This window comes from Trichophyton benhamiae (genome assembly GCF_000151125.1).
Source record: "Trichophyton benhamiae CBS 112371 chromosome Unknown contig01145.0, whole genome shotgun sequence".
In the NCBI taxonomy this organism is placed as follows: domain Eukaryota; kingdom Fungi; phylum Ascomycota; class Eurotiomycetes; order Onygenales; family Arthrodermataceae; genus Trichophyton; species Trichophyton benhamiae.
This window is the reverse complement of record NW_003315111.1, coordinates 1122290-1149172: the sequence shown is the minus strand read 5'-3', so window position 1 is coordinate 1149172 and position 26883 is coordinate 1122290. Positions and strand designations below refer to the sequence as shown.

The window sequence follows — 26883 nt, the reverse complement described above, 5'->3', positions numbered from 1 at the left end:
CGGTGAACCTTCAGCAGGCAGTACAACCACTCAGAAGCTGACATGACGTCAAGCTAAAGCTTCCTTCTCGTCACGCCTCTTATATAGATCAAGATATCCAACTATCAACACCCTATGATCAAATTTACCAAACAACCTATATCTATCACATAGTCAAACACATCCAAAGAAAATCAGTCTGTACACCAGCCAAACACAACATGGCGTCCATCACAGACATTATGAAAGCGGACCATCAGGAGCTGCGAGACGACTACGCCAAAACCATCAACGCCGCTGACGAGGACAGCATGACCCGTCACGGTAATAAGTTCACTTGGGATCTCGCCCGTTACACCGTTGCAGAAGAGCTTGTCATCTACCCAGCCATCGAATCCCACATGGACCATGGCAGCGTCATTATTAACCGTGACCGCGCCGAGAGCCAGAAACTTAAGGAGCTTCTCGCTAATTTCCAACCTCTTTCCGCCTCGGACGCTGAGTATAGGCCTACCTTGGATGATCTGATGAGTAAGATCGACACGCACATCAACGAAGAAGAAGACGAATATCTTCCGTCGCTAGAGGCAGTGCTGGATCCAGGGGAATCGCAAGACCTGGCACGGACATTTGAACGAACAAAGGTGTTGATGCCGACAAGAAGTCATCCCACTGCTGCAGTCGAGCAGCCTGCGTTCGAGACCGCTGTGGCCCTGGTTCAGGCACCTCTCGACAAGGTTGCAGACCTCATGAGGAAGTTTCCGGAGGAGTAGTCTCTGGGTGTTCATGCTTATGTCACTGTTTCGAATGCAAGCCGTTATAATGTCAAGGTAATTTTTTAGGCCACTCTATCCTTTTCAGCACAAAAATGAATCGTCCTTCTTTTGCTCTTTCGTAACTATATGATCAGCCATTTTCCTTTGTCCAGGAGAATTTTTGGACTACCCGTCCCATCAGTCCAATGAACCTAGCGAAGATGTAGAGCAGATCCGTAGTTTGCCAGGAGGTTTTTCCCGCAGGCATTAAACTTCAGTATGCCTGTCTTTTTGAGGGTATCCAGTACTCAAAATGCCCATACTCTCTGTCTCCAAATAACTATGAACTCGACCAGGTTTGTTTCAATATTTCTTTCCCTTCTCTCTTACTGGCTGAGATATATCTACACGTGACTGTGATTGGTAATCATATATCCACCAATCGGCGCCCAAGGTACGAGTTCGAAGCTTTTGATCTTATCGATTCTGCGTCCTGCGGATCTTTCTGCGGACGAATATAAAAAAATGTCGACAAGCCGATTCATCTTCCTTTTTACTTGATAAACCACTTTTCGGCGGCTGTTCCTATATACCAGCATGTCGAAGCACAGCCTACTCCTCTCGTGCCGGTCACGGACGGTCGCCATATCACCCCGAACCATCTTAATCAACGTACACAGCCGATACATCGCAACAACCACCACGCTTTCACAGACTCCTTATACGCCTATCCGAGCTATCCCGACCTACCTCCTCCCGTCACAGAACCAATGGCGCCCGCAGAGAGCGCTAACACCTTACCTACGGCATTTCCGGACCACCCTGGCCGCTTTCAACACCTCTGCCGTGGTTAATGCGACTGTTGCAACACTGAATCCACAAGTCGACGAAGATGGACAACCTCTGCTTGTTTCAATATCGCCCCGAGCAGCAAAGGTACGTTGAATGGATATTTCTTGCGGGTGTTACACCTTCAGCTGCCTGCTATATAAACCTGTCACAATAGAAGACAAGCACATACGATCACAGGAAGTGGAAAACAGAGCTTCCCGTCCGCTCAGCTGTACTTAAGCCACTTGCCGGTCGGTTAGTAGTTGGGTGGGTGACCACCAGCGAATCCCGACTTTCGTATGTTTTGATTTTTTGGTCTTTCTTTTTTCTGTTTTAACGTCTGGTTCATTAGAGATTGATTGCTAACAAATATACAGCGGCTACGAGAAATAACCAATCCTGCTGCTTCTCCGTCCGCTACACAAAAGGAAAACCCATACCACCACCTACGCATCACTGTGACCAGCGGAGGATGCCATGGATTCCAATACCTGATGAGTCTAGAGCCTAGCTCAAAGATCAGTGAAGAGGAAGACACCGTCTTTGAAGTTGAAGAAGATACCCCAGACGCTGTACCGGGTGCGGCAGCTGGCCAAGCAAAGGTCGTCATGGACTCGGCCTCTCTCGAGTTACTATCAGGCAGTACGGTCGATTACACCACTGAACTTATCGGCAGCCAGTTTAAGATTGTGGATAACCCGCGTGCCTCGAGCAATTGCGGGTGTGGAACGAGTTTTGATATCAAAGAATAAATATATAAAGTCGACGCCACGGATGTCTACTACTTTTGTCCATGTAATATAATCGATTGACGGTGCCGTATCATGACCTGCGCACAATTTCTTGATTGTACATATTTAGCACCTATTGGCGTACTATGATCTCTTCTCAAGTATGATACCAGCTAGAAACAGGACACAGTTTGTTGCAGTTGATATTCTCTCTTTTTTTTTCTTTTTTAATTCCATGCGTACTGAATCCAGCAATTAATATATCAGTAAAATAGTAAAATTCCAGAATCAAAAAGAAATAGAGAAACGCCTACAAGACTGGCCAGTCCATTGCGTGTCCAAGGAAACATAGAAAGATACAGTAAACGGGGCACAGCAAAACCTTTCTCTTTTTCTCGTCGTAAAAACAGCCTAAACAGGACGTTGGTCTAAGCTAGACATTAATTCCGTTCCAAGCCAGCCCAACCCCCCAGGCACGGAACACATAAAAGCAGGCGTTAAAGCGTAAATGCATAGATATAATGCTCTCGTCTGGTTTTCTTTCCCCATTCTACCCAGCAACGCAAAGTGAGAAGTAAAAAAAGTAATGGGTAAATGTTCGACTTAGTAGGTTCTAGCGAGGTTGCGTAGATACCAGTCAACAAGTCTTCGTCCGGCCTTAACCTCGCTAATGTGAATCAGGTTTCCCTCAATGGCATAGTCAAGATCTCCGGCATTGACAGCTTCTCCTTCTAACAACCCACCATCTACCCATCGGATTTGTCTGCTTCGCTGCTTGTTAATTAATAACCAGGCACGAAGTTGCTCAGCGTCAACTTCCAGGAAACCGGCAAGTTTCTTCAAGTCCATGGTCGTGTAGAGTTTCAAGTAAGACTTGACGGTCGGGTTGAACAAGGTGTTCTTGACTTCATCCATGAAAATGGCGGTTTGGTGATCGACGGGGTCAACGTTAAGGGATGGGTTGTCAAAATCTGGAGGGGTAGGGCTGATGAACTTAGGGCAGGCAGAGCGGAACAACTCCTCGAAAATGGGGAGAGCATCGGGACGACCGCGCTGGAGACGGTTGAATTGGTCTCCGTACTTCTCGCGGATGGCGGAGTGGATGGTGTCGTCGAGACGAGTGGGGTGGAAGGCAACGCAGATGGCAATGAGAGCGTACATCTGGTCGTTCTTCTTGGCGATGGCATCGTAGCCATCACGACCCTTCTGGAAGTTCTTCGTCCGCGAGACGTAGACGAGGATATGGCTGAACATTCGAATGGCGTCGGCATAGCGGCGCATCATCATGTAGGAGAAACCGACATAGTAATATGTGGTGAAGTGGGCGGCCATGACACGGGCAAACATGGCTTTCTTGTTCATTTCAATATCGTCCAGTGTCTTAAGGGCAAGACTGAAGTCTCCGAGCAGACAGTGCACTCGTAGGAGACCGATAATGGAGAAGTATCCCAACATCCGGTACAGAGGACGAGATCCATACTCTCCGGCAACGGCCATGGGGTCCTCATTTCGTTTTATAGCTGCAAGCTGCTCATTGATCTGGGATCGCTGAATGAGAGAGTAGAGTACGTTGAGGACCGAGTAGCAGCCCCATGTGTTTGGGTTCTCGCGCAGTAGCTGTGCTTCCTCTTCGTTTGATCCAGTGCGAGCCACTCGGTTTCTGTATCTGCAGAAGGATTCGAATTGGTAGATGAATTCATCAATGACGTCCCAGGCCCAGAAGTACTATATTATCCATACAGTGTCAGACCAAACTGTCAAAAGCTCAAAGTTTCATATCCTAGGTAAATCAACTACATACCGATGGAACTTCCAAATCGACAGGGCCATCCGAGTTCAGGATATAATGGAACAAGCTACAGTAGTTATCGTAGCTTGCAAACTTCGTCTCCAACGTAGCCTGGTATTCCAGTGGGGTGGCAGCGGCAGCTAGCTGGGCCTGCAAGTCTTGTGTTTGTGATGTTGCGCCTAGGGAGGTCGTTCGGTCCAGTTCACTCATGCCATCGTCAAAATGTACCTGCTCCCGGTAGTCATTAACGAGAGCCTCCTCCTCGACGTCAGACTCATCTTGGAGATTCGGTGGTAGGCGCCCGCGGTTGTCTTGCGCCATTGTGTGCTCGTTGGTTCCCGTTGTGTGCGTGAGTGTTTTGTGTGCGCTGAGTTTGATCGCAGCCCAGGTGTAGCAAGACTGGGGGTGATAGTACTGTATTTATCTGTTAAACAGATGTATTCCTGCTAACGAGCAAGCTGTATCTGAGTCTGCTTCCGGGCCGACGTCGTCGTCTCGTTCAATTTCTGCGTTTTGTTCGACTTTGTTCGCTTTTTTTTCGCTTCTTTTTTATCTTTTTTTCTGCTTATCTTAGTGCGGGAGAGTCACGTGATGACGTTTTCGCGCATAAATTCGATATTAAAGGGATACGATTGAGTACGGAGGAAGTCAAGGAAGTACTAAGCGTCGAGGAGAAAGATAAGATGAGCCTGGGGAGAAGTATGCAGATATGCCTAATCCGTACATTGTGCAATTTGTTTTGAGGCAGAGAGCCGAGATAGATAGAAGAAGAAAAAAAAAAAAATATTGATGAAGCAGAATGCCAGACATGAAAATCACAGCAGAGATGCTAAATGCCGGGGTAAAGTAAGAAAACATACAGGGTATCAAAGAAAAGATAAAATGAAGAATTGTTGGGTGAATGCTACAAGCTTTTGTGGTGGGCTGAGAATGAAATAGAGATAAAATGGGCAAGGAGCGTGGAAATATTTGATACCCTCGTCCCGACTCCTAGACGGCAATGGTGTTGTTTCGCCAGCTGATTTTATCTCCCAGAGGTCCATTGCTTTCCATTTCGTCCTGGTTATCTGATTCCTCTTCAGAGTCGTCGAGATGGAGCATCTGGAATCGATTGGCCATGGGGTTCAATGGTTTAGCTGTTGGACGTGATGGGCCCCTGGTGTGAACTTCTTTGATTCTGGGAAGAGGATCAGCACATTCGTCATGGTAGTATTCGATCCTCATGATACGGTATGGCATGCGAGACATCATGCAGTTACGGGCGAAAGTGGCCTTTTGAACGGAGTTGGTGGAAATATAGACGTTTCCGTGGTTGAATGAGAGGCTGACGATAATGAGGTTATGAATATGCTTCATGTCCTCGCGGATCATGGCCTCGGTGACGTTTGGATGCACTCCACGAATGATGAGGTTGCGGGAGGCTCCGTTGGTCATTTGGGATGCAAGATATGATGACAATGAGTACTGGCGCTCAGCCCAGGATACATCAACCTGGAAGCCGTCAGATACTGTAGTTTGAGTGGTCAGCCAAGGAGTCAAAACTTACCGGTCTATCAAGGATGCATAGATTGCATCGTTTGGCATAGTTATAAAAGTCCTGTGCCGCCTTGGTATCTGCAAAAGAGACACTAGCCATGTGGTCCCTAGATCGGAGGAAGACATCCACCAGAGCACCTCCTCGTACAGCTGCGGTGATGTCTCTGTGGGTTGCTCTGTCAGGGACATTTTTGATAGCCACAGTTCGGTTCTCGCTTCCGTTTACCGATTGTTTTGGAGAATCATGCGATACGCCGGGTGTTTCTCCATGGATAGGTATCTCCGACCTGTCATCACTGGAGAGCGAGTCCTCATCGTTATGATAGTAATGGTTCGTCGATGATTCAGTATGAGTCTTTGCTGGTCTCTCACTGTAGGTTGTTTGATGAGTCCCTGAGCCTGATCTAGAGGCTGGTGGTCCTGCATACTTATAGGCCAGCTCAGGTGAACCTGTTAACGGTGTTGGCTGCTGGGTTACTTGAGTGGTTCCCTTGTAGTAATGGGACCCATTGGTGGTGGACTCTGCCTGAGAGCCAGCGGGATCTTTGATGAGTGTCTATTCCGAGGTGTCAGCGTGTATAGTTCCCAAGACATATAGTCTGGCTCACTTCTATAGACGACTGCTCCACGCCGCCTTGAAAAAGAGCCCGTTTCAGATTCTCTATACCACGAATCCATGAGTATCCTTCTCTGCCCTTGACCCTAGCCTGTGAGACCAGACATACCATATTCACGACATCTGCGGATCTATAATGGAATTGTCCCACTTGGCATCAGCAACAAGTTATCCATGTCACATCCAGGAGCCCACGAACCATGTCATCATGATCAGATTTCAGTATTGTCACAGTGTGAATATCAGCAGGCGTATCGAAGCCGGACGACGAAGCATTCTACCAGCAGCCGACGTCGGGTCAACTTGTCAGCTTCAGAGGCCAGGGAGGTATAGTCAAAGCTTCATTTTATTAACCGAGAGCAGGGTGATACGCACACAATCGGCCCTACCATGCGGCAACAAGAGATACGAGTCAGCCGTGCGACCCTGGGGAGTCAAACAGGATAAAAAAGAAAAGCAGCAGACGTGGGATCTGGTAACGTCGGACATCCAACACCCGCAAGTAAACACATTAAGAACCGGGGGACATACCGTCTCAGCAAGGTCTGGAAGTACTGCTTCTCAATTGTCACATAAGATGCCATGGTCACTGTTCTCTCTCTCACTGCCTGTTGACGAGGGGGATGTCAGTCGGTCTCATCTGCAAGGGGGAAAATGGTGAGGATGAGGATGAGGATGGGGAGAGAGAGAGAGAGAGAGAGCAAGATAACACGAGGGCAAAGAGCTCTCCCTCTGCGGTGGGCGCTAGGGCGGGCGCCAACAGCCAACAAGCCACCAGGGGGCCGGCGTTGCGTTAACTAAACTGCTCTGCTGGAGAATCCCGGCCGGTGCATGGGGATGTCATATGCCATTGTGTTGCTGGCAGCATCCCGGGTGGAAGACTTACTTGCTGGGTTGCTGTGCTGGTGGGCGGGAAGACGAAGTTGATGCCGGTCAAGCAAGTCTGGGGAAAGCTCTCGCCCTGCATTTAACTAACTATTTCACTAGTTAGTTGGCTAGCTAGGTACGGAGAAGTTTAGCTGGAGAAGGGACTAGGGATGCCCCTGATACGAGATGAAGAAGCTTATCCGCGATGTTTAGATGCACGAGCAGACAGATCGGTGGCTTTATATATAAGTAAGTACGCTGCTGGAGAGCGAGCAGTTATCTATAACCAACCAACCAACTAGCATAGTTACGGGCGTTCTGCGAGAGAGCAGCCAGCCGATGAGCCTACCATCCGTCCTGCTACACGGCGGCCCCCTTAGCTATCCACACGGTCCTAAAACCTACAGCGGTGTATAGCAACTAACACGTAACGGATTAACTGTTTCGTTAGATGGCAATAACCAGGTGGAGGCCCTTCTGCAGGTGCCGTTTTGTAACAGCTGGCGAGTGGCGGCTCCAGTCAGTCGTTTGATAGATGGCCTGTCTGCAGGACAAGACGGCCCCTTGCTGATACCATTGATGGTTCCCCTGCTTAAGAGACGCCTTTTGGCTGACAACTAGGTTGCAGTATATAATTTATTGTGCATCTCAGGGCACTTCGTTTTATCGTTTACATCCCGCTGCTGAACCACAGTCAGGAGCCAGGCCCCTTGGTTCCTCGCGCAAACAAGACTATCTCGATCCACGGTAACCAACTCGAGAAATATATTCCTAATCACTAAGCTACTAGTCAGTCTTGGTTAACGCTTCGGTTGCTCGATGTTGACGTCATGGCCGCCGTTTCGCTTCCCCTGGACCGACAGCCAAAACTCGCTGTGATGATAACAGCAGGGTTTCTGCCCAATATTCCAGCCCCTTCTCCAGGAGATGAACGGGGCAGAAGTTCCCTGCTCGGGCTTAAATAGTTACTGGAGAGGCAACTTACAATGCAGCCAGTGAACAGTTGACCCGCTGATGGGGCTCTGCGGAAGAAGGCACGAAAGGGAGGATAACATTCTGTGATAGTTAACCAAGAGGCTCATTAATTGGATTGATAACTACTAGAGTTACATCGTTGCTCAGGTCTGACTGCTGCCATTGAGCCGGGAATATGAGCTCATAGACAGCAGACAGATAACTAGTAAAACTATCTAGCTTCCAGCCAAAAAAATTCAAGTGTGAAAGAAACTCGGCCTGAATCCCTAAATAGGGGCAAAGGGAAGGGGGTATCAAATGGTAATTGAGACTTCAATCCTGCTTCTGTTTTCGGGACAATCTTCCATCCATGAAGGCATTGCATATACACATGTATACCCCCATAATATATACTCGTCCTCAACTCAGACAGCTCTGACTAAGTGAAGTGTGAGGCCGGGAGCTGTGAAGACGTCGCCTCCAGCTTGTCACGGCGAGCATTCTCGCTGTCTGTGTGACTTCAGCCTTTCTCGCCCCCATAACCACGGCATGTATAAAAAGGGACCTCCCAACTCCGGGGGTGAAAACTGTCGTCAACCAAATATGATCACTGTCCAGCTCTTTCAGTACCTATCGACAAGCTCGACTGCACTTCCCTTCACCTGCTGATTGGTTCCGATGGTGTTGGCTGCTGGCTTGGGCTTCTTGGACATAAACAGGACGACTGAGATGTAAACAGCCGCCATTATAGCTGCGATGATGCAGTATGCAATGACACCAGCTCGAGGGACACCAGGGTTTCCGATTCCACTGAGCTTCAATCCTAGTCCACCGTTGATGACAGCAAGGATAAACACGCATCGTCCCAGCCAGGCGTGCAGGATACCGTGAACAGCGCGAGTGCCGGTCTTCTTGAAATGAAGGTGCTGAAGCAGTCCTAGCGCCGGCTGCAGGAGAATGACCCAGGTCATGATGATGATGCCTATGACGGCGTGGGTGGAGTTGACCTTGTTCAGATCTCTGGCCAGGCTTATTCCAAGGGAGAATCCAACAACCGCAGCAATGAGCGAGACTATCTGGAGGGGAGCGTGGATGTGGGTAACGGTGTTCTTGCTGGGAACAAGATGCAGAGTTAGAGCAAAGGATGGGAACATGAGCAGGAAGAGAATCGACATGATCAGTCCATGGGCAGACCGTCTCGCAATGCGTCCTCCATCAGACACCACTGTACCGGCCGAGCCAGAGTCAGGGGTATTCGCGTTATCAGAGCCAAACGGGTTGCCGTCCTTGTCATCTCCCACGGCCTGGGTCAAATCCAAATTGAACGCTCCCATGTTGTCATGTATCATCAAACTCTTTGCAACATCATTCGACTTGATAGATGCACCCAGTTTGACGGCCCAGATCCACGAACTAGCTGCGTCTGTTGGATCCATGCTTCCCCCTTCCCACTTCAAACAGTTGTCGCAGCGAACATTGGCCACCATACGTCCCTCGGTGATACCACTGCCATTGAGAAGAGTGACCTGTGTCCGGGAGTTATGTTCCGGCATGAACTCTCCCAGTCCTGCTCGGGCAGAGAGCGTGACGTTGCTGGGAGTTGCCGCCGAATACACCATGAAGATGTTTGAGCCGGCCATCTCGCTGCCCTGGCCTAGTCCAACCCATTCTACGCTGCTCGGTGCTCGGATCTGGAAGTAGATCGGTCCTTTCTTCGTCGCGGCTGTGGATGTGGGTATATTCACCCGGAATCTAACGTCTCCTCCGTTCGGGGGTCTGAATTGGGCGGTCTTTGCGGCGTCCACCAGGGACACTATCCACAGCGTCAGTATGGGGGTCACTTGTGACTTATGGAGTACATGTAATGCACCAGCCTCGCTGGACTTACCGGCTGGCAGAAGGCAGGCTGCTCCTGCAAGAAGGGACTGGAACTTCATCGCGGTATATATGGTCGTCTCTTTTTCAAAACTAAGCTTGAAAAATATCAGCGCATCAGCAGCTGCTTGTAGAAGCCCTAGCCAGGAGACAGGACCATCCCGAGATATATATATAGTTCTTATATTTGCCAACTATTGATCTAGCTAATACTCTCCGACCTTGAAACTCGTAACAGGGGACCGGCCCACGACAAACTTAGCCCTCAGCTCGGATAAAGAAGGTCTATACACAAGCTAACAGGGTTAAGTTCTGCAAAAAAGCAAAAGAAACTCAGTGACACCCTTGAAGGCGCCTGTACATCCGTCGGTCACATCCAATTACTGCAGCGGCTTCTCAAGGGAGTCAGCCTGCCCGACTGTCGTGGGCCGAGTCAGGGGCGTCCGTCATCCCATCCCAAGAGACTGGCTGCCATCGTTGCACTGCCAGCCTGGATCGACTGGACGGCCGAAGGACAGCCATGTAACGACTCCGTAACTAGCGAAGTATACGCAAGTCCCAGGGCGCAGCCTCATCTCCTTGAGAGCTGTGACTCTTGCGGCCCTTCATGGCTTTTGGGACGGCCAGAGTACACCTGGTATACTTACATCCCCCATCAAAATGCATGGCTTGCAGGTTGTTTGATCAGCTTTGATCGTCTTATCATATCTTGTCGTTGTAGCGTGCTCCATCGACCCGTCTCTCCCCACAGTCCGTCAAACCGGCCAACGAGACGCTCAAACCAATGACCACCCGTCGTTTGGTCAGACTGGAGAAGATACGACGGCTTGGTCAAGAAACCCCTGCGCTACCCAAGGGCTAACTCGATAAACCGTGTTCCCGAAAAGACTGCGTCCCGAAGTTGGTGCTTGCTAGCGAACGTACATGATCCGCCTCTCTAGTTATAGCGATGGGGAATGATAGGCCTCTTGTGTCCAAACATTTGAGCACTTATTCCTCTGAGATCTTCGCACCCTCCGTATCAACTGAGTGCTTCTGACGGGTTCGGTTAGCAGATCCCTTTCTCGTAGCAGATTGCATGAGACGCGTGTGTCTTTGCATGGGTTTCTTGAATATCAATCATGGCGCTTCTTTTTCTCCAACAGGGAACATGGAAGGAGTCGGCGGCTCAGATACATAAGCCAATATTATTCGGTAGCTTCGTTAACAAGTAAATAACCAGTCCTTGAGATTAAAGGTGAGCATGTCTGATTTGCTGACTGCAGACCTTGGATGTGAGTGTGTGTGGGTGCGCGGGATCAGAGATTCGGTTCGCCCCTTGCAATGAAACACGAGCCGTTTGCATTTGAAGTCCCGAAGGCGTTCTTCAGGGATCCAGGGGTCGTTCTAACCGCCCGCAGTCGTCAGTCTAGTGTGATAGGCCCCTTGGCCAGCCAATCTGGTTAATTAATGGTGACCTGGAGGGAGGTGACTTTTGATCGATTCTTGTCCACGGTTCGCTCTCGACCGACATGCAGACTGGAATGAAGTTTCGCAAAAAGCCCAGCGTTCGTCCGTCTTTTTGAGCGAGCTGCGCAGTCAAGACCAGACCGAACATCTTGGTCATAGCCGAAACCTGGAGTAACGCCTTCGCATGCTCCTTCATCCTCCTCTTCCTCTTTGCTCCATTTGGAGGTTGAGCTCCGAGTCGCAAAGTTCGGGGCTATGAGGAATCAACCTGAGTGATACAAGGACAGGCCACTTCATTGGTAACCATGCATGTCGTTCTAGGCTCGACTAATAATAAATAGTTAGTTCAGCAGGTCGACTGGCGACAGCATCAAGAAGGCAAAAAAGAAACGCAAAGTAGAGAAAGAAGCAGAAATAAGCAGCTGGGGACTTGCGCTGTTCCCCCGGGATCCTCCTGCTGGTAACACAGCCTCCTCGATATTCGCTGACGGAGTGCCCGCTGATCCTTTCTTGGACTATGGCATTGAACTATGCGCTGCCAACAGTCATACCAAGAATACCAGGCTTCAACAAGCGTTCAAAGAAAGCAAGGGGGAAAAATTGGTCGCAGAGAAGATGCATGTAGCATGTCAAAGCCAAGTTTGTACCCAGATTTGTCATGCTGACGAGAATACCACCCTACAGGCCAGGCTAAACTGCAGAGATGTAAGTATCGTGTATGTGCCAATAATGAGATCTATTCAAATGCTGCATGCAGTACGGAGTGTGGTGTCAGCCGACAGTTCGGCGATGGTGAGGAATCATTCCTGGAGTTTGCTACCGGTGAGGAGTTGGGTAACCCAAGGCGATATCCAAATTGGCCCATACCCAGTTGTCATTACTATCTGCAAAAGAGATGCCAAACACAATGGAAAAGAACTCCGCAAGCGCCAAACCAAAGAGGGCTATGTCAAGAGCATATTGCACTTCTAGGATTCTATGATGCTATGCCGTGCGGGAAAAGAAATGGTAGGCCAAGCGACGAGAGTCAAGGTGGCCAGCCATATCCGACAGCACACGAAGATAAGATTGAAACATGGATTCCCCGTGCCCAGCGAACCTTCTATACCTGGGCTGGAGAAGAGAAATGCCACGGCGCTTGGCTATGGCTGCGCATCATTCAGCCATGGCCAAGGAGTCGGTAGGAAAAAGCTGCGTTTGCACATCACTGCGCCATTCCCCGTCTGTGGATCCCTTTATCTTTGTCTTCAAACACAGTCGCGGCTCAAGATGGCTTTGACGTCTTTTCCAAGATGGTCTTCATCATCTCATTGCCAACGCGGACTGCTTCAGGGAATCTTGGAGCAAAGTAAGACTGTATTTTCTCAAACCTGTCACGATACGACTCAAAGTCTCCAAAGGATACGCATTCTGACCATGCCTGTGGGGGAAAGCCTCGTTAGCTATCTATTGCCCTTTTAAGGCTACAAAGTTACAGCGGGCCAAGAGGGGGGACTGTATTAACTGACTCGAGCTGCAAAGGTAAATTCAAGGTCATCAGAGCGGAATGTGTTGTCCTCTATAGCGGTGTCAATCACTTCGTCCAGAAGTTCTTCGTTCTGAAACAAGTACTCTGTAACTCCTAGCCAGAGACGGAAGAGCTGTTGTTCTCAACTTCAGTAAAATTATATCAAAAGGGAGCCAAGGGGTCAGACTAACGGGAGTTGAGCAAATCATATGGTCATAAGGGACTATCCCTAGTTTCCACCAGCAATCGACGATGGCAAGTAGGCTTAGGTGATTATTCGGCATCCTCTCCGTGCCTCCTTTTGATAGAGAAAATCTATCAAGGACGTTGTCTTGGAGTAATAGATCTTGCCTTGCTGAATTGCTCTTAAACACAGCAGCTCTAGCAGTCTTGATTCTCTTTGTCAACTCTTCCCGATGCCCACCCAGCATCAGCTTATACAGCTCCGTTACTGATTCCGCATACTGTCTGATCTGCTTTTTGGCAGCGGGATTGAGAATGGCAAGGCCAGCATACACATGCCATTTGTTCGCATATATTCTCAGTGTGATGTTGATTTTAACGTTCTCAATCCCTCCAACATAACGGGGAACTTCCCATGGGAATTGGCTATTTGCATGCCATGCTGTTCCCATGCTTAGAAACGCAGCGTGCGTGACTGCTTGGGTATCTGCGGTGATCCGATCATGCATTTCTCCACTGAGATAGACATATGTGGATTGGAAGGACCTGAAGATCTCTTCAACGAACTTCAAGCTTTCGTCTGATGCTCTATGTTGAATCAAGACCTAGCGATTACGCATTAGCTAGATATCTGGCCGAGTCACCGGAGTTGAGTCAGATTTACCAATGGTTGACCCTTGGGGTTGACATTTGGTCCATGGAGTGAGTGGCACGATAATATCTCCACGTCACTGGGGAGATACTTCTCAAAGGCTTCAAGCTCAGGGGCCTTGCAAGAGGTCTGGCCTCCTACAATCGCTCCAACCTTTGTAGCTTTAATTCAAATACTGGTCAGATATTTCCTGGAAAAGGAGGTAAACTCTTATTTGGGACAGGGACATACACGGTCCATATTCTTCAACAACAGATGCAATGAACTTCGCCTCTACGCTGTAGATAATGTAGTCGCTTATTCGGGAAACGAGGTGCCCATTGGGAAGTATATTGATATTGGTCTACGGGGGGTATAGAAAAATATAATAGATTAAAAACTAAGAATATATAAAGGAGGAAAATGGGTTGAACTTGGATGGAGCAGCAGCTGACGTACATCATTTGCAAACTCCTTTCTCAGTTTTTCATAGCTGGTCGGCTTATCACAAGCGTTAATTCTATGTCACGCACGTATATTAGCGGGTGGTATAATATAGCTAGTAATTCTAAGATCTGTCTCACCAATTAGTACATATCCAATATAGAGAGATATTGACATTGGTGAGGGAATGGGTAGGGAAACGTTTTCAGACAAAATAATTGTAAGGTAGCAGGGTGTTTACATCAGTGACGGCAACGAACCGATTCCAGCCACAAGAATAGTGGTAGGAGGGTTCCATTACCATGCTCGAGCCAAATGCGCTCATGTCATCAGAAGAGTGGGCGTATCGTGGACGGAAAAAGGACAGAAGAATCTTACCAATTGAAGATTGACAAGAGCAAGCCTGGAATGATTGAGATTTACCTCCAGCCAGCTTCACTCAGACGCTGGGCATACATCCTGCCCATGTCGCCCATTCCAATGATCCCAATGGATCTGTTGTCTCTGTTGGCACCCGCCATTATAAAAGGCCTGCTTTGCGGTAGTCTCTGGCAATTAGTATCAAGGTATCCGCGACAACTCTTTCTGACTTGTCAATCAGCAGGCCAAGTCTGCTATTTATCAACCCTCTTCCCCGGCGAAGGAAGCTCAACACTTTGCTTCCTCTCGATCCAACTTGGAGCTGCTGTTGGGAAAAGAAAGGAAAAAAACATGAAAGGGAAAAAACGTTTGGGCAGTTTTGATCTTACTTTATTACATAATCCAGGAATGATGAGTCACTGAGTTTACAATCATGTGACTAGGGCACACCCACCCAAGCCCTAATTTGTATGTTTCTTGATGCTTTTTTGAGATTTGGTCGTTCTTTTCTGATCTTCTTCCTCTTCTTTTTTTGCTCCATCCACAACATCCTCGAACCATCGCATCATTCACAATGGCCCCAAAGAAGAAGACCGACGCTAAGCCCGCCAACGAGAACGTGTCCCTTGGACCTCTTACCGGTGATGGTAAGATAACCCATCTCAGCATACTTGCAGCACTCGTCAAGAATTGGTTGCTAATTATGTCGCTACCCAGGCGAGAACGTTTTCGGCGTTGCCCGTATCTTCGCCTCCTTCAACGATACCTTTGTCCACGTTACCGATCTCAGGTCCGTATATTACTTGAACCAATTTTCGCAACTTGAGTGCTGTATCAGATGCGTCTTAAATATCGCAATCTGGGGTCAAATCTGATAAGAGATAAGGAGCTGATAATTCTATATACAGTGGTCGCGAAACCATTTGCCGTGTTACTGGTGGAATGAAGGTCAAGGCTGACCGTGACGAATCCTCCCCTTACGCTGCTATGTTGGCTGCTCAGGATGTCGCTGCCCGCTGCAAGGAGCTTGGAATCAACGCCCTCCACATCAAGATCCGTGCTACCGGTGGTACGTATAGCAATATATCAACACAGTCCTGACAAGCGGATGTGCAGATTCTTACTTTATTTACAGGTAACGGAACCAAGACCCCCGGCCCCGGTGCTCAGTCTGCCCTCCGTGCTCTCGCCCGTTCCGGTATGAGAATTGGCCGTATCGAGGACGTCACTCCTACCCCATCCGACTCTACTCGTCGCAAGGGTGGTCGCAGAGGTCGTCGTTTGTAAATATTTACAGCCTTTTATCTCCTGGTTATCCGATCTCTACGGTCGGTATCAATGGCGATTGGGAACAAAAAGGATGGAAACAACTGGAGAATATCTCACGGTATCTCTCTTTTGTTCTGTGGATGGAATAAACGCGAAGAACGGCCTTTATCGCCTGGTCTTCTAAAATTTTCCCCTTTTTCAACCCTGCTCTTCTAGCGTTTGCAGATTCTAGCGATATTGCAAAATATATCTATAAAATGCAAGTGAAGATTGAGCAGCTTCAAATAATACTCCGGACTGTAAATTGTAGATTGATCATTGGACTTGTAAAAATTGTGCTTTCACATCGGTTTGAATATTTGGTTGGTTGGGTGTCTCCATAGCAGGAATATCGAGCCGGTAGAAACTCTAGTCGCAAACATTTTCTAAGCACCTACAGCTACTACTCCACGATCTTCAGGACCTATATATTTATATCAACCTTTCGTATTTTAAGGTCGCATTGTATATCCGCATCTCATGTCCGAGTCTCTTCATCCCTCGCCTACGATACTGATCGATAACCTCCCCGCCAAAACGCTGGTAGGAGTCGACCTCTTGGCTTTCACATCAGCTCCAAATTTCCATGGCATAAAAGAACTCCCGCCTGGAGTACACATACTTTACACAGGCACAACTGACAGCTTCTCATTGCGAATCGGAGAATGGTTTACTGTCCCAGATCCTAATGAGGGTGAACAGACTGGCTCAGGTGTCGATGTTCGGCTGAGGCATTGGGACAAGTCCACAGAGTTACTCGCTTTGGTAGATGAAAGTAACGATGAAGGGAGGCAACGCGCAATGCAGCAGCGAGCTAATCTCAGTCGAATATGGGCTGCTGGTGGACTACTGTCATATAAGTCTCGAACGCACAAGAAGGACGACCAGGAAGAAACCACTGATACCACACTTGCACATGGCGAATGGAATAGCCTTTCAGGCTACATAACTCCGTCCGTGTTAGAGCGAATACTGGGCCGCGCAGAGCTGGATTCTGAAGGTAGACCAAGGTGGACAATTTCTTCCGGAAGCTCGGCTGCGAGAGATAGTGACAAGATACCCGGTCTTGCTAGTCAAGGAGATACCGAAATGCGCGGTAAATTGGTAGAAGATGAAAAGGAGCTACGATTCTTGCCGGTTGATTTGAAGAATACTTGGCCACCTGGGGCTGTGGGACGTGATCGAACAGAAGCAGCTCGGGATCGCTCATGGGCACTGGGGAATATATGCGAATGGGCTACAAACAATAGCAGAGCCACAGGAAGAATTATTAGTGAGGACAGCCTGAGCGAGGGAGAAATGCAGATTCTAGGTGAAATGCAGATTACATTTCTCACTGCACTGACATTGATAAATTTCTCCTGCCAGGAGCAATGGATGAGATTATTACAGCTGATATTTACGTGTCAAAAGGCCGTGGAGGAAAGACAACGCTTCTTTATAGAAGTCCTACGTCTCCTGAAGCTACAGCTAGCGCATAATGACGATGTCGAGGGAGGTCTGTTGGAGATGGATGGAGACGATGGTAATACCGTTGTGAAAAAGATCTTGATGAAGTTTAGGAGGATAATATACGATGATTTGACTGCCGATATATCGGCAGTTAAGGCAGAGTTTATCAAACTGGAGAAATGGGCAAAGGAAGAATACGGGTGGGAGCTGGCAAAGGAGTCAACCGTGCGAAGGGGTATGGTTGAATTGGAAGATGGAGAGCAAGTTGAGCTGGAGGTCAACGGTGCCGAAGAAGAGGATGAAACGGGTGATTATGCTCCGGTAATTGTTGACCTCGAAGAAGCCGGAGAGCTTGAAGCTGATGAAGTCGAGGATGTCGAGGATATTGATATGTTGGACCAACGCATGTAGCTTCACAAAATGATGCAAAAATGCCCTATACTTATCAATCAACCCAAATTTTCCATGATTCCCGTATATCCTCTGGTGTGCAAATGGGATATCCTTGAACAAGTGAAAAAGTAGGATTTAATATTTTAGGACAATAATCTGGCCTATTTATTCTATGTCCCAGACATTTCCCGTATGCTGGAGCACATTTTTAACATCAACCATTATGGGGCAGATACAAGCAGATATAAAAATCCCACAAATACTGCGCCCAAGAAAAAACACCCCGTCCCCACAAGCCCGTCCATTTCCATTCCGTTTAACGGTAAGATTTCTGGTATCTGGCACGGGCACCGGGACCACCGAAGACCTTTGGCTCGCAACGTCTGTTATCGGCAACGAGGAGGGTTCGGTCGTACTGAACAAGGGCCTGTTTGAGCTGGTTCTTGGAGTGTTCGTCAACGAATTTCTGGTAGTAGGCGACTATCGACTTGGCGATGGCTTGTCTGATAGCATAGATCTGGGAAGTGTGACCACCACCGGTGACGCGGACACGGATGTCGACACCGGCGAATTTGTCAAGGCCGACGATGAGGATGGGTTCGTAGACCTGGGTTGGACCATGTTAGAAAATCCGATATTCAAATCCTGCCGCATGCCTTGGTATCTATCTTCATTGCGAATTCCATCTCTCTTTATTGTGATTTTTCGTTCCTCCATATTCATTTTGATGCAAGGTAATCTTCCCCTCCATCTCCATTTCGCAGAATTCTCATATGTAGATGTGTCCGTACCTTGAACTTGAGGAGCTCTGGCTTAACGAGCGCGAGCGGCTGGCCATTGACCTTGATGAGACCCTTGCCTTGCTGTGTCGAAAAATTAGTGATATGTCCGGAAATCGTCTTTCAGTATTGTCCGCCGACGTCTAATTCGTACCTTGCAGTGGGCGACAGCGGTAGCTATATCGTGCGAATAATTATCAGCATTCACATTTCTTCGATATTTTTTCCTTCAATAGACTGGCTTCGAAAAAAAATGTACATACCCGTCTTCTTCTTGCCGAAGCATTGCACGCTGGGAGTACTGGCCATGATGAATGTTATGGCAGCGTTCGACGTGCGGGATACGGTGGAAAAAAGCGAAAAGTTGTCTGCTCGTTCACCGTCGCGATCGCTGTGAGTTGAAAATTGTCGATATTGAAAGTTTCAAGGTGTGGGAGTTCGCTTAGTGGGGATTTAGGGTAGAGTCACGTGATATAAGAACTTTTTGGTTGAAGCAGAAGCTTCGCTGGGGAGAAGAAGTCAGCGACGGCGCAGGTTCACGAGGAACAGCGACACATTCGGCGACAAGGGGTGATAACAAAGGATATTTGCTGGCTTGGATAGCACTGTTAGACTGGCTGTTATTCGTCGGGAGTGAGAAATCTGCTTTTCACCGGGCCATAAAGTGTACTGGGAGCCATGTCTCAAACGATTGGAAAGGTACGTCTTGCGATCCCAAACTCGGATCAATTGAAGCTGCAATGTTTGTATATATCATGCTAACTGGTTACTGTGAAGACGCGTTTGGCCTATTCTCGAACATGGCATGCCATCGATATCGGATCTGACCCCCGAAGTCTGGGCCGGGTGGCCTCGTCCATCGCGATGTTCCTGATGGGGAAACATAAACCGATTTACGATCCATCTACAGACTGTGGTGATTATGTCGTTGCTCTCGGATGCCGCAATCTTCGTACTACGGGAAAGAAGAGAGCTCAAAAGCTGTACTATACACACAACACCAGGCCGGGAAGTTTGAAGTCGATGTCTATGGACCAGATGATTGAAAAATGGGGAGGCGCCGAGGTCCTGAGAAAGGCTGTCAAAGGAATGCTGCCAAAAAACAGACTACGAGAGAAGAGAATGGCTCGGTTGAAGGGTAGGTACCACTCTTTACTTGCACATTAACTGCTCGTGGTGTTGCTTATCTACGAACTCTGCTAACTCTTAATTGTTGAAATAGCTTTCGAAGGACTTGAGCACCCGTATAAAGAAAATATTGTCAAACTCAACGGACAAAATACCTCTATTACAGACATGCCTGAAGTGCGTGAGGCACTACAGAATGCGAAAACGGAAGCTCTCTCGCATTAGCCACGTTTGATATCCTCTTCTTACTTTCCCCTTGTCGAGCGCATACGCACGGAGTCATTTGTTGGTCCTTTTTTCTTGTATTATTATACTACTATCCTTCTCCTTTGTCAGGGATCAAGGAGATATTTTGATGTTAGACTTTATGTACCATAAGTATACGGATTGATATCACCATGGATTTATTACCAAGATAGTAGTCACAATCTATCTGGGATGGACGTCAAAGAACCTCTCATCTACTGGATATATATTGTACATGCATGTACTCCAAAGGATGATATTTTTTTTACAGCTTTGACTTATCTTTGACAGCTTCTCGTCCAACTGTGCATTTGATGAGGCCGCTGGCGCCAGAGCCCGGCAGGTAAACTTCAGCGTCTTTGCCAGTGTTCTTCAAGCCCTTATGCCAGCCCAGATCTGTATTAAGCTAGTCAGTAAATGTTCTATACCGGCAAATATTCAAAGTGTCCGACTTACCAAGCTGGAAATAATGCTTATTGGGCAGGCTGAGCTCGGCTGTCTCCAGGAGCGGCTGGGCAGCGAGTATCTGCTCTCCCATCTTATACATGGTATTCTGGACGCTCGCACTGTTGTCACTGCTGAAGATATCCAGTATGATGCCGCGCGAGACTTCCCAGGTAGAGTCAAACTTGGCAGCCGAACCATGCACTTGCTCCAGGTTTGAGAATGTTGACCATGTCCATGCCGAATCGACGTCTGTGCTAAGGATTCGGTCCCAGGTTTCAGGTAGAGTAGTGAACTCGTCTCTCACGAAGCCATGAAACTGCGAATTGGTGCTCTTCAAGACAGAGAGGCCAGACAAAGACGTCCTGATATCGATCCCCTTGCCCTTGGTAACGGTGACGTCTGTAGACCGGACCTCCGAGGCGTCCTTGAGGAAGGAATGCGGATGTGGTTTGCCCTTGATATTCATCCGGGACCACCGCTGTGCCACTACGTTGACATGCGCTACACGGATATGGCTGTACTTCTGCGTGAAATGGTCTCCCACGATTGAAGCAAAGAGCTCCGGCGGCGTCACTGGATTCTGCTTTGCCAGGATATAGATGGTATTCTTTATCGAGTCCGTCGCTACCACGACGCTGTTGTCTGCCTTGGTGTACCTGGTAGTTATGCCGCCGTCAGGTCACCGTACTCCATTCTCCGCTTGACTTGGGAACTTGTGAGATACATACGAGACATCGATATCACCCTCGAGCAGGCAGCGGACGGTCATCTCGACCACCGTCTGAGTCCCTGCAGCCTCGTCCCGCTGTACCTTGTACACACGAACGTTCTCCTTGCCATAGCGAGCTGCGGCTAACCTGGACGCCATCTTTCAACAATGTCCGTGTATAACTAATTCTGGGACTGAGCGACGGTGGGCAAATATAGCTGGGGCTTCAGGGGGAGGATATCAACTGGATATATTTCTACTAAGTTGCAGACATAGACCCCCAAGGTAACTACGGGAGGTCCCCTATATTTATACATGAGCCATGCACAGGACGATGGCGGCATTGGCCTATAACTAGCTAAGACTAAGGCCCGCCCTTCCCAGGCTTGAGGTTGAAACCCAGCACGGAGCTCCTGCACAAGGCAATGATGGCGGCTGGTTCCGTTGGCAACGGGGGCAGCTCTGCTCCAAGCTCCGTTCTCCGCTGAGCGTTGAGCTTCCGGCCTCTGCAAGGCCCCTGGTCAAGCGGTGGCTAGGAGGGAACTAGCTAACTAGCTAACTAGCTAACTAGTTAGTTGAACCGTTAACTACCGTGTGCAAAACATCTATGAGGTCCCTTGGTAGTTAGTTACATAGCTATCTAAATATTTGCCTGCTATCACGACACTTTGGCAAAAAGGGAGCCATGCACTGCTCTATTGGCAGCCCGGAAAACTGGCCTGATTTTGAGACGCCGCAAGGATTCTTAGCATGTAAGAGCTCTGCCAGCTAGTTATCGGCCAGCTCCGATGGCCGCTCGCCTGGCGATCGCCGCGGAGGCGTCGGCGCCGGTTGTTGGCTCCAGACTTTAGCGTAGTTCGTTATCTTGTGGCGTTGAGTTTGATACCAAAAGTTGGGGATGAAAGGAGAGCGCCCTCGTTGCATGGCGGTGATAGCAAGAGGGGTTACTGACTATCTATAGAAAACATAGGGCGAAAGGAAGTTCGTCTGAGAGCAAAGTAGGGGAAACGATAAGGGTTTCTTCAAGGATATCCTACACTAGATGCATCAACTGCATTGAAACCCCGAAGCCTGCTCCTGTGCGAAAAGAGTACATGCATGAATCACGGATAGCACCAAAAACACCAGTAGATCTTACGCCGGGGGTACTTTGAACCATGGAGGAAATAAGAGACAAACGAAGAGAAATGGCAGAGGAAAGAAAAATACGATGCTCTACTCTGACATTTCAGAATCGGAGCCGGACTCATCCCCAAAGATGATTCGTCTAACCACGCTCTTGTCAAACAACTCTAGTGCGAAACGTCGAGCGGATAACCGGAAGTGATGGCTCTCTAGGATAACAAGAGTCTTTTCAAAAAGATCGATACGCCGAAAGCAGTCAGGACGATTCGTTTTGAGACTGCCGTAGTGGAACATATTAGAACCCTGCCAGAACAAGCTGCATAGAATGGGTAAACATACACTTGTAGATCTGCTGCCGCCTTTTTAGCAAGAACAGTATTCCCCATATCAATAATAAGACCGAGTATCTTTTGCTTGAGCGGATCGGAGTCCTTGGAAGCGACTTTGTATCTATTTCTCGCTGCCTTGTCTTCCTCGGTACGAGCCTGGTATGGCTCGAATTTAACCTAGAACACGTTAGTAGCTGAGATTATTAAAAAGATTTGGCTGCTGAATATAACCTACCGAATATAGCTTGCTTAGGTTCAGTGGCATGCATGATCCTAATGAACGCCCTCTTTGGTCAACGGCCGCATCCCACCCTGCCTCGATTAACATCTCAAGGCCATGCTGACTCCTGGATACTAGCCCCAAGACGAAGAATGCGGTGCCACGCATGGTCATAACTGCTGCATTTTCCGCTATTTCCACTATCCTTTCCACAATATCCGTCTCTTCTAAAAACGGTGCACTGAGCTCCATCGAGCCTACGTTCCCGATCGCCCATAGCGCCCCCTTAACCTTTAGTAAGACCTCCGCATCTTCTTCGTCAAGTTGAAAATCTCGTAATGTTGAAGCGAATTCGTAGAAATGGCCGGACTGCTCTAGCAGCTTGCACCCTTCTGTTGTACGTGCAAGTTCTCGGTAAAAATGCGGTGGCACAAGGCCAATATCTTGCATCTCAACTATATCGTTTAGCGCTAAGCTGTTCCGACGTGGTTGGTCAATGTACGCGCGAGACAGCGAGGCCTCTACTAGCCCAACGTACGCATCGTTTCTTCCTAGAAACCAATCGTCCATCTCCTGGGTGATATAGTCGAGGCCGTCAAGATAGTGGTACCCGACCGATGTAGATAGGAAACGGAGTAGCAATGGAGCGCCGATTTCGCCTAAATGATCCAAAGATGGACGGCATTTGACGACATACTCTAGATAATCTCTCTGATTGCATGCTTCTTCCAGTATTTTGACGGCAACCTGACAGACAGTGACATCTGGGTCATATAGCTGGGTCACCAGAAGTTCTATTACCCATTCAACAGGCGATCCTTGCAACACTTTGCCAATGACGTATTTTCGTAGCAGCTTTGTGGAGAAGATACGGATATCCTTTGATCCTGTGGTGAGAGCCTTTGAAAGTATTACTCTTAAATGGCTTTCATGTGTGAAATCCATGTTTCCAAGAAGGGTTTGGATGAGGTCATTCCGGTCCGCTAATTCAACTATGTGATAAAACATGTTGAGCATATGCCATCTTTCCATCATCTGTATGCCGTTGGGTTCACTGCTCAGAGTTCCCAATAGCGCAAAGTATCCACCACTTAGAGTATCAGCCATCTGTTCTCGGGAAAACAATGGCGACAAGGAAGTCAGTCCGCTCATGCGGTCAACTTGGGCCAAACATTCTGCTATCTGGCGCAGAAGCTTATTCTGGGCTAGGTATTTTGACCCTTCCGGGCTTTGCACAAGACAACGCATCAAGGCACAGCCAGTTCGGATGTACCGTCGATTAGGCTTCGTGTTGCGAACCATTGAAAACCGATACTTAAACGGCCGATAGAAACCAACCAGTCGCTTTATGAACTTTGAGCCTTTGATTGCTTCATCTAAACGTTTTGGGTTCGTTAGTGGCCCTTCAATAATGTTTAGGATAAGGTCCCATTTCCACTTCATAAAATTCACGGAACTGAGGACGTTGGTATCCAGGATTGCGGTACGGAACTGTGCTTCATCCATAGTGGAACTGAGTTTGGATTTGCTCTGTTCCCCAGGAACCAAGGAGTTTGGTATCTCGGTACTGACAGAATACCGGCCGCTTACATCTGATATATCATCAGACCGTGTCATTGTCCGACTAATACTCTCCATTTGGTATATAGTTGATGTTGAAAGATGTTGGTTGTCCGACTTTGCCTTTATTGGTGACGACGATGGGAGAAGGCTGGGGAGAAGATGAAGATTGGAGCACATAGATGAGGGTAGGCTGCGCTGAGCACGTCTTAGAACCTCTACAAGGAGTAAAGTTGTTTTCCGTTTTAGAGAAAGGTCAGATTCGTCTTCAATCAAATCAGATAGCACCTAGTCATACTGGTTAGCGCTTTTATATACGCGTGGTTGCAAAAGAGAAACAAACATTGATCAATCCTGCCTCCACCAATAACGCTAGTATGAGTCCGGAGAAGTGCGCTGTTAGGTCAAACGGATTATCCTCATCCTCGTAGACAGTGCGGGATTGCTTTTTTTCTTGTTCTGACTTCATGTTGGCTACTCGGCCATATGTGGTGAGCCGTCTTCCAGCAAGAAATGATGATGACCATGACGGTGGTTTGATGCGGAGAGCGTCGAATAATAGTTCTAGAATTAGATCTCTAGACTGGGGGTCTGGGAACTGTAAAGAAAGAAGCAATGACTGTAGGGGTCTCTCAGGGTTTTGGGCCAGTGTTAGTATACCAGGCCATGTTTTTAGCATGGCAGATATAGCCTTCGCGGAAAACTTCAATTTCAGATGACGATCACTATCCGGAACAGTTTCGGTGAAGTTCGCAAAGACTGAGTTCAATTCACATCCTGCTCGAAGGTATTTCCTGCTTTTCGGGGCATCCAAGACATGAACAAAGCCAGCTGCCAAACTCTCGGATGCACCAAATGTCCCTTCACCCAGCACATCATTTAGGGTGCCAATACCGCCAGCAGAGAATAACAGAGCTGGATCTTTGACGAGGAGTTCAGCAATTGTCATTATGCAGATATTACGCAGACGGTCATCTCGGTGCTCTGCAATTGATACGAGTGTTCGTACCACTGAGCGTGAGAGCTCTTGAACACCATCTTTAACATCTAGGAACGCACGAACGAATTTAAGGGCCTGCTCTCGCTCCATGCTGGCTTTAGATTCCTTGACAAGAGAGAGCATTACTAGTTCATCCGTATGCAGAGCCCTGATCACCTGGATAGATTTCCTATCTGCAATTGCGTGCCGTGTTAACCTGTAACCGGCCGCTACAACGTCACGGCTCTCACTCAGTAGCATGACTTGAACCCTCAGGCCAAACACTGACCATTCCAGGTCGTATTTCAGAGTAGGGTATCGTTTGAACAAATCCACTAGGTTGTTTGCTCGATCAACATAGTAATCTGGTGACATGCCCTCAGCTTCTAGTTCTTGCAGCGTCTCAGAAAGTACAACTGTTGGTGACTCTGACTCGCTATCCTCTGCTTCAAAGCTTTCCCCGGTTGCATGCGTAGTTGCTCTCGATGGAGACCGGCCTGGCCCTGCATTAAAAAATGTTGACAGTCTCCTAGCCTCTGTGGCTTCTATCGGTGTCATATGAGCCCGCATCAATTCTTCCTCGAGCTCGTTCTGAAGCTGTGCTATTTTCCGATGCGAAGAGCTGAGTTCCGACTCCACCCTTAAGCGCTGCTCCTTTGTCTGCTTCATATTCTTCGCCAGCAAGGCTTCCAGCATATTTTCCGTTCCAGTCTTTATCTTTATTTCTTTCTCGATCTGCTCACGGATAATGGCCTGCCGTTGCTCCGTAGTAGCAGCTTCAATATCACCAGCACCATTTCCCCGGACATGGCTAATCGACTCTGGAGGGCGTGGGGTCGCATTCCTCGATATACCTGAATGCCTAAGGTCTGAGCTGAAGCTCCCTTGCGTGATATTGGACGGGGCTAACGAGGCACTTTTTGCGCTGAGTGAAGCCTGGGTACCTGACGAAGAGAGGCCGCCGGGGTGTCGCGACGTGGTAGCAGAGACGGCATCGTGCCAGCTCCCGTCGGCAGACTCATCATCAGCACTAGATGATGAGCGCTTGTTATCGCCAAATACACGATATTGCGTGGGCGTCGCAGAGGTTGCTCGGTCGTGGAATGTCGCCATGGATCTCCATCTAGCAGCCCCCGGGGGGTTCACTGTTCGAGTGGAGAGTGCGTTTCATGCATCGGTTGTGTATGGGGGGGTATGATGCGACTTTAGCTAATTGGTACCAAATGCCATCGGGGAGTCGCCTGTGTCGCTGTTTTCTGCGTTGATCTGGGAGCGAGATTGATCAATCGTCATGATCAACCATGGCGTTTTGCCTTTCGATACACGAAGTTTCCCCCACAGCCCAGAAGGAGTGACTAGTTTAGCGGGGTGACTCAGCTGAAGTGATGGTTATGTAATGAAACTCCCCTAGCACATGTGTTTATACTGTAATAAACATCATGTGACTGTTGAACTTTGAGTATAAATCCGCCGTTTGGTAGCGTGTTCGGTCATCGTCGTCATTTTTGATATCACAGTTCCCGGTTGGTGGCTGCTCTCAAAAATTTTTCATTCCTTTGGAAGGAGATGATGTTTTTCCCGCTTTTTGCTATGGGGATGTTATTAAAGACCGCTAAATACCAGTATTCTCAAAAATAATTCATTCTTGATGACTCTGCAATATATAAGGAAGTTCCAAAGAGATCAATATACTGCTAGGTT

At 48.2% G+C, this 26883-nt stretch overlaps 13 protein-coding genes across 13 annotated transcripts; 6 read left to right on the top strand and 7 right to left on the bottom strand.

Annotated features, from left to right (window-relative positions):
- Positions 1-200: 200 nt before the first annotated feature.
- On the top strand, positions 201-752 carry ARB_05788 (uncharacterized protein; the record flags this gene model as incomplete). The annotated part of the gene is made up of 1 exon (XM_003016343.1): positions 201-752. The coding sequence occupies one exon, from the start codon at positions 201-203 to the stop codon at positions 750-752; it is 552 nt and encodes a 183-aa protein (XP_003016389.1).
- A 579-nt stretch (positions 753-1331) lies between these two features.
- Positions 1332-2317, top strand: ARB_05787 (uncharacterized protein; the record flags this gene model as incomplete). Its single annotated transcript, XM_003016342.1, has 3 exons — positions 1332-1670; positions 1741-1797; positions 1943-2317. 3 exons carry the CDS (start codon positions 1332-1334, stop codon positions 2315-2317), a joined length of 771 nt encoding a protein of 256 aa, XP_003016388.1.
- Positions 2318-2899: 582 nt separating this feature from the next.
- On the bottom strand, positions 2900-4406 carry ARB_05786 (uncharacterized protein; the record flags this gene model as incomplete). The annotated part of the gene is made up of 2 exons (XM_003016341.1): positions 2900-4021; positions 4098-4406. 2 exons carry the CDS (start codon positions 4404-4406, stop codon positions 2900-2902), a joined length of 1431 nt encoding a protein of 476 aa, XP_003016387.1.
- Positions 4407-5075: 669 nt separating this feature from the next.
- On the bottom strand, positions 5076-6349 carry ARB_05785 (uncharacterized protein; the record flags this gene model as incomplete). Its single annotated transcript, XM_003016340.1, has 3 exons — positions 5076-5576; positions 5632-6177; positions 6230-6349. 3 exons carry the CDS (start codon positions 6347-6349, stop codon positions 5076-5078), a joined length of 1167 nt encoding a protein of 388 aa, XP_003016386.1.
- A 2332-nt stretch (positions 6350-8681) lies between these two features.
- On the bottom strand, positions 8682-9995 carry ARB_05784 (cellobiose dehydrogenase, putative; the record flags this gene model as incomplete). The annotated part of the gene is made up of 1 exon (XM_003016339.1): positions 8682-9995. One exon carries the CDS (start codon positions 9993-9995, stop codon positions 8682-8684), a length of 1314 nt encoding a protein of 437 aa, XP_003016385.1.
- Positions 9996-11687: 1692 nt separating this feature from the next.
- On the top strand, positions 11688-12566 carry ARB_05783 (uncharacterized protein; the record flags this gene model as incomplete). Its single annotated transcript, XM_003016338.1, has 3 exons — positions 11688-11722; positions 11751-12087; positions 12165-12566. 3 exons carry the CDS (start codon positions 11688-11690, stop codon positions 12564-12566), a joined length of 774 nt encoding a protein of 257 aa, XP_003016384.1.
- An 80-nt stretch (positions 12567-12646) lies between these two features.
- ARB_05782 (uncharacterized protein) lies at positions 12647-14167 on the bottom strand (the record flags this gene model as incomplete). The annotated part of the gene is made up of 6 exons (XM_003016337.1): positions 12647-12802; positions 12891-13022; positions 13081-13677; positions 13737-13885; positions 13956-14002; positions 14163-14167. The coding sequence occupies 6 exons, from the start codon at positions 14165-14167 to the stop codon at positions 12647-12649; spliced, it is 1086 nt and encodes a 361-aa protein (XP_003016383.1).
- A 914-nt stretch (positions 14168-15081) lies between these two features.
- ARB_05781 (uncharacterized protein) lies at positions 15082-15794 on the top strand (the record flags this gene model as incomplete). Its single annotated transcript, XM_003016336.1, has 4 exons — positions 15082-15154; positions 15225-15297; positions 15416-15576; positions 15643-15794. The coding sequence occupies 4 exons, from the start codon at positions 15082-15084 to the stop codon at positions 15792-15794; spliced, it is 459 nt and encodes a 152-aa protein (XP_003016382.1).
- Positions 15795-16295: 501 nt separating this feature from the next.
- On the top strand, positions 16296-17678 carry ARB_05780 (AAR2 family protein; the record flags this gene model as incomplete). The annotated part of the gene is made up of 1 exon (XM_003016335.1): positions 16296-17678. The coding sequence occupies one exon, from the start codon at positions 16296-16298 to the stop codon at positions 17676-17678; it is 1383 nt and encodes a 460-aa protein (XP_003016381.1).
- Positions 17679-17976: 298 nt separating this feature from the next.
- ARB_05779 (uncharacterized protein) lies at positions 17977-18748 on the bottom strand (the record flags this gene model as incomplete). Its single annotated transcript, XM_003016334.1, has 4 exons — positions 17977-18267; positions 18452-18523; positions 18594-18616; positions 18703-18748. The coding sequence occupies 4 exons, from the start codon at positions 18746-18748 to the stop codon at positions 17977-17979; spliced, it is 432 nt and encodes a 143-aa protein (XP_003016380.1).
- Positions 18749-19303: 555 nt separating this feature from the next.
- ARB_05778 (uncharacterized protein) lies at positions 19304-19792 on the top strand (the record flags this gene model as incomplete). Its single annotated transcript, XM_003016333.1, has 2 exons — positions 19304-19577; positions 19662-19792. 2 exons carry the CDS (start codon positions 19304-19306, stop codon positions 19790-19792), a joined length of 405 nt encoding a protein of 134 aa, XP_003016379.1.
- Positions 19793-20078: 286 nt separating this feature from the next.
- ARB_05777 (uncharacterized protein) lies at positions 20079-21128 on the bottom strand (the record flags this gene model as incomplete). Its single annotated transcript, XM_003016332.1, has 3 exons — positions 20079-20209; positions 20270-20916; positions 20989-21128. 3 exons carry the CDS (start codon positions 21126-21128, stop codon positions 20079-20081), a joined length of 918 nt encoding a protein of 305 aa, XP_003016378.1.
- Positions 21129-22184: 1056 nt separating this feature from the next.
- On the bottom strand, positions 22185-26295 carry ARB_05776 (uncharacterized protein; the record flags this gene model as incomplete). Its single annotated transcript, XM_003016331.1, has 4 exons — positions 22185-22410; positions 22434-22600; positions 22659-24491; positions 24547-26295. 4 exons carry the CDS (start codon positions 26293-26295, stop codon positions 22185-22187), a joined length of 3975 nt encoding a protein of 1324 aa, XP_003016377.1.
- Between the last annotated feature and the right edge of the window lie 588 nt (positions 26296-26883).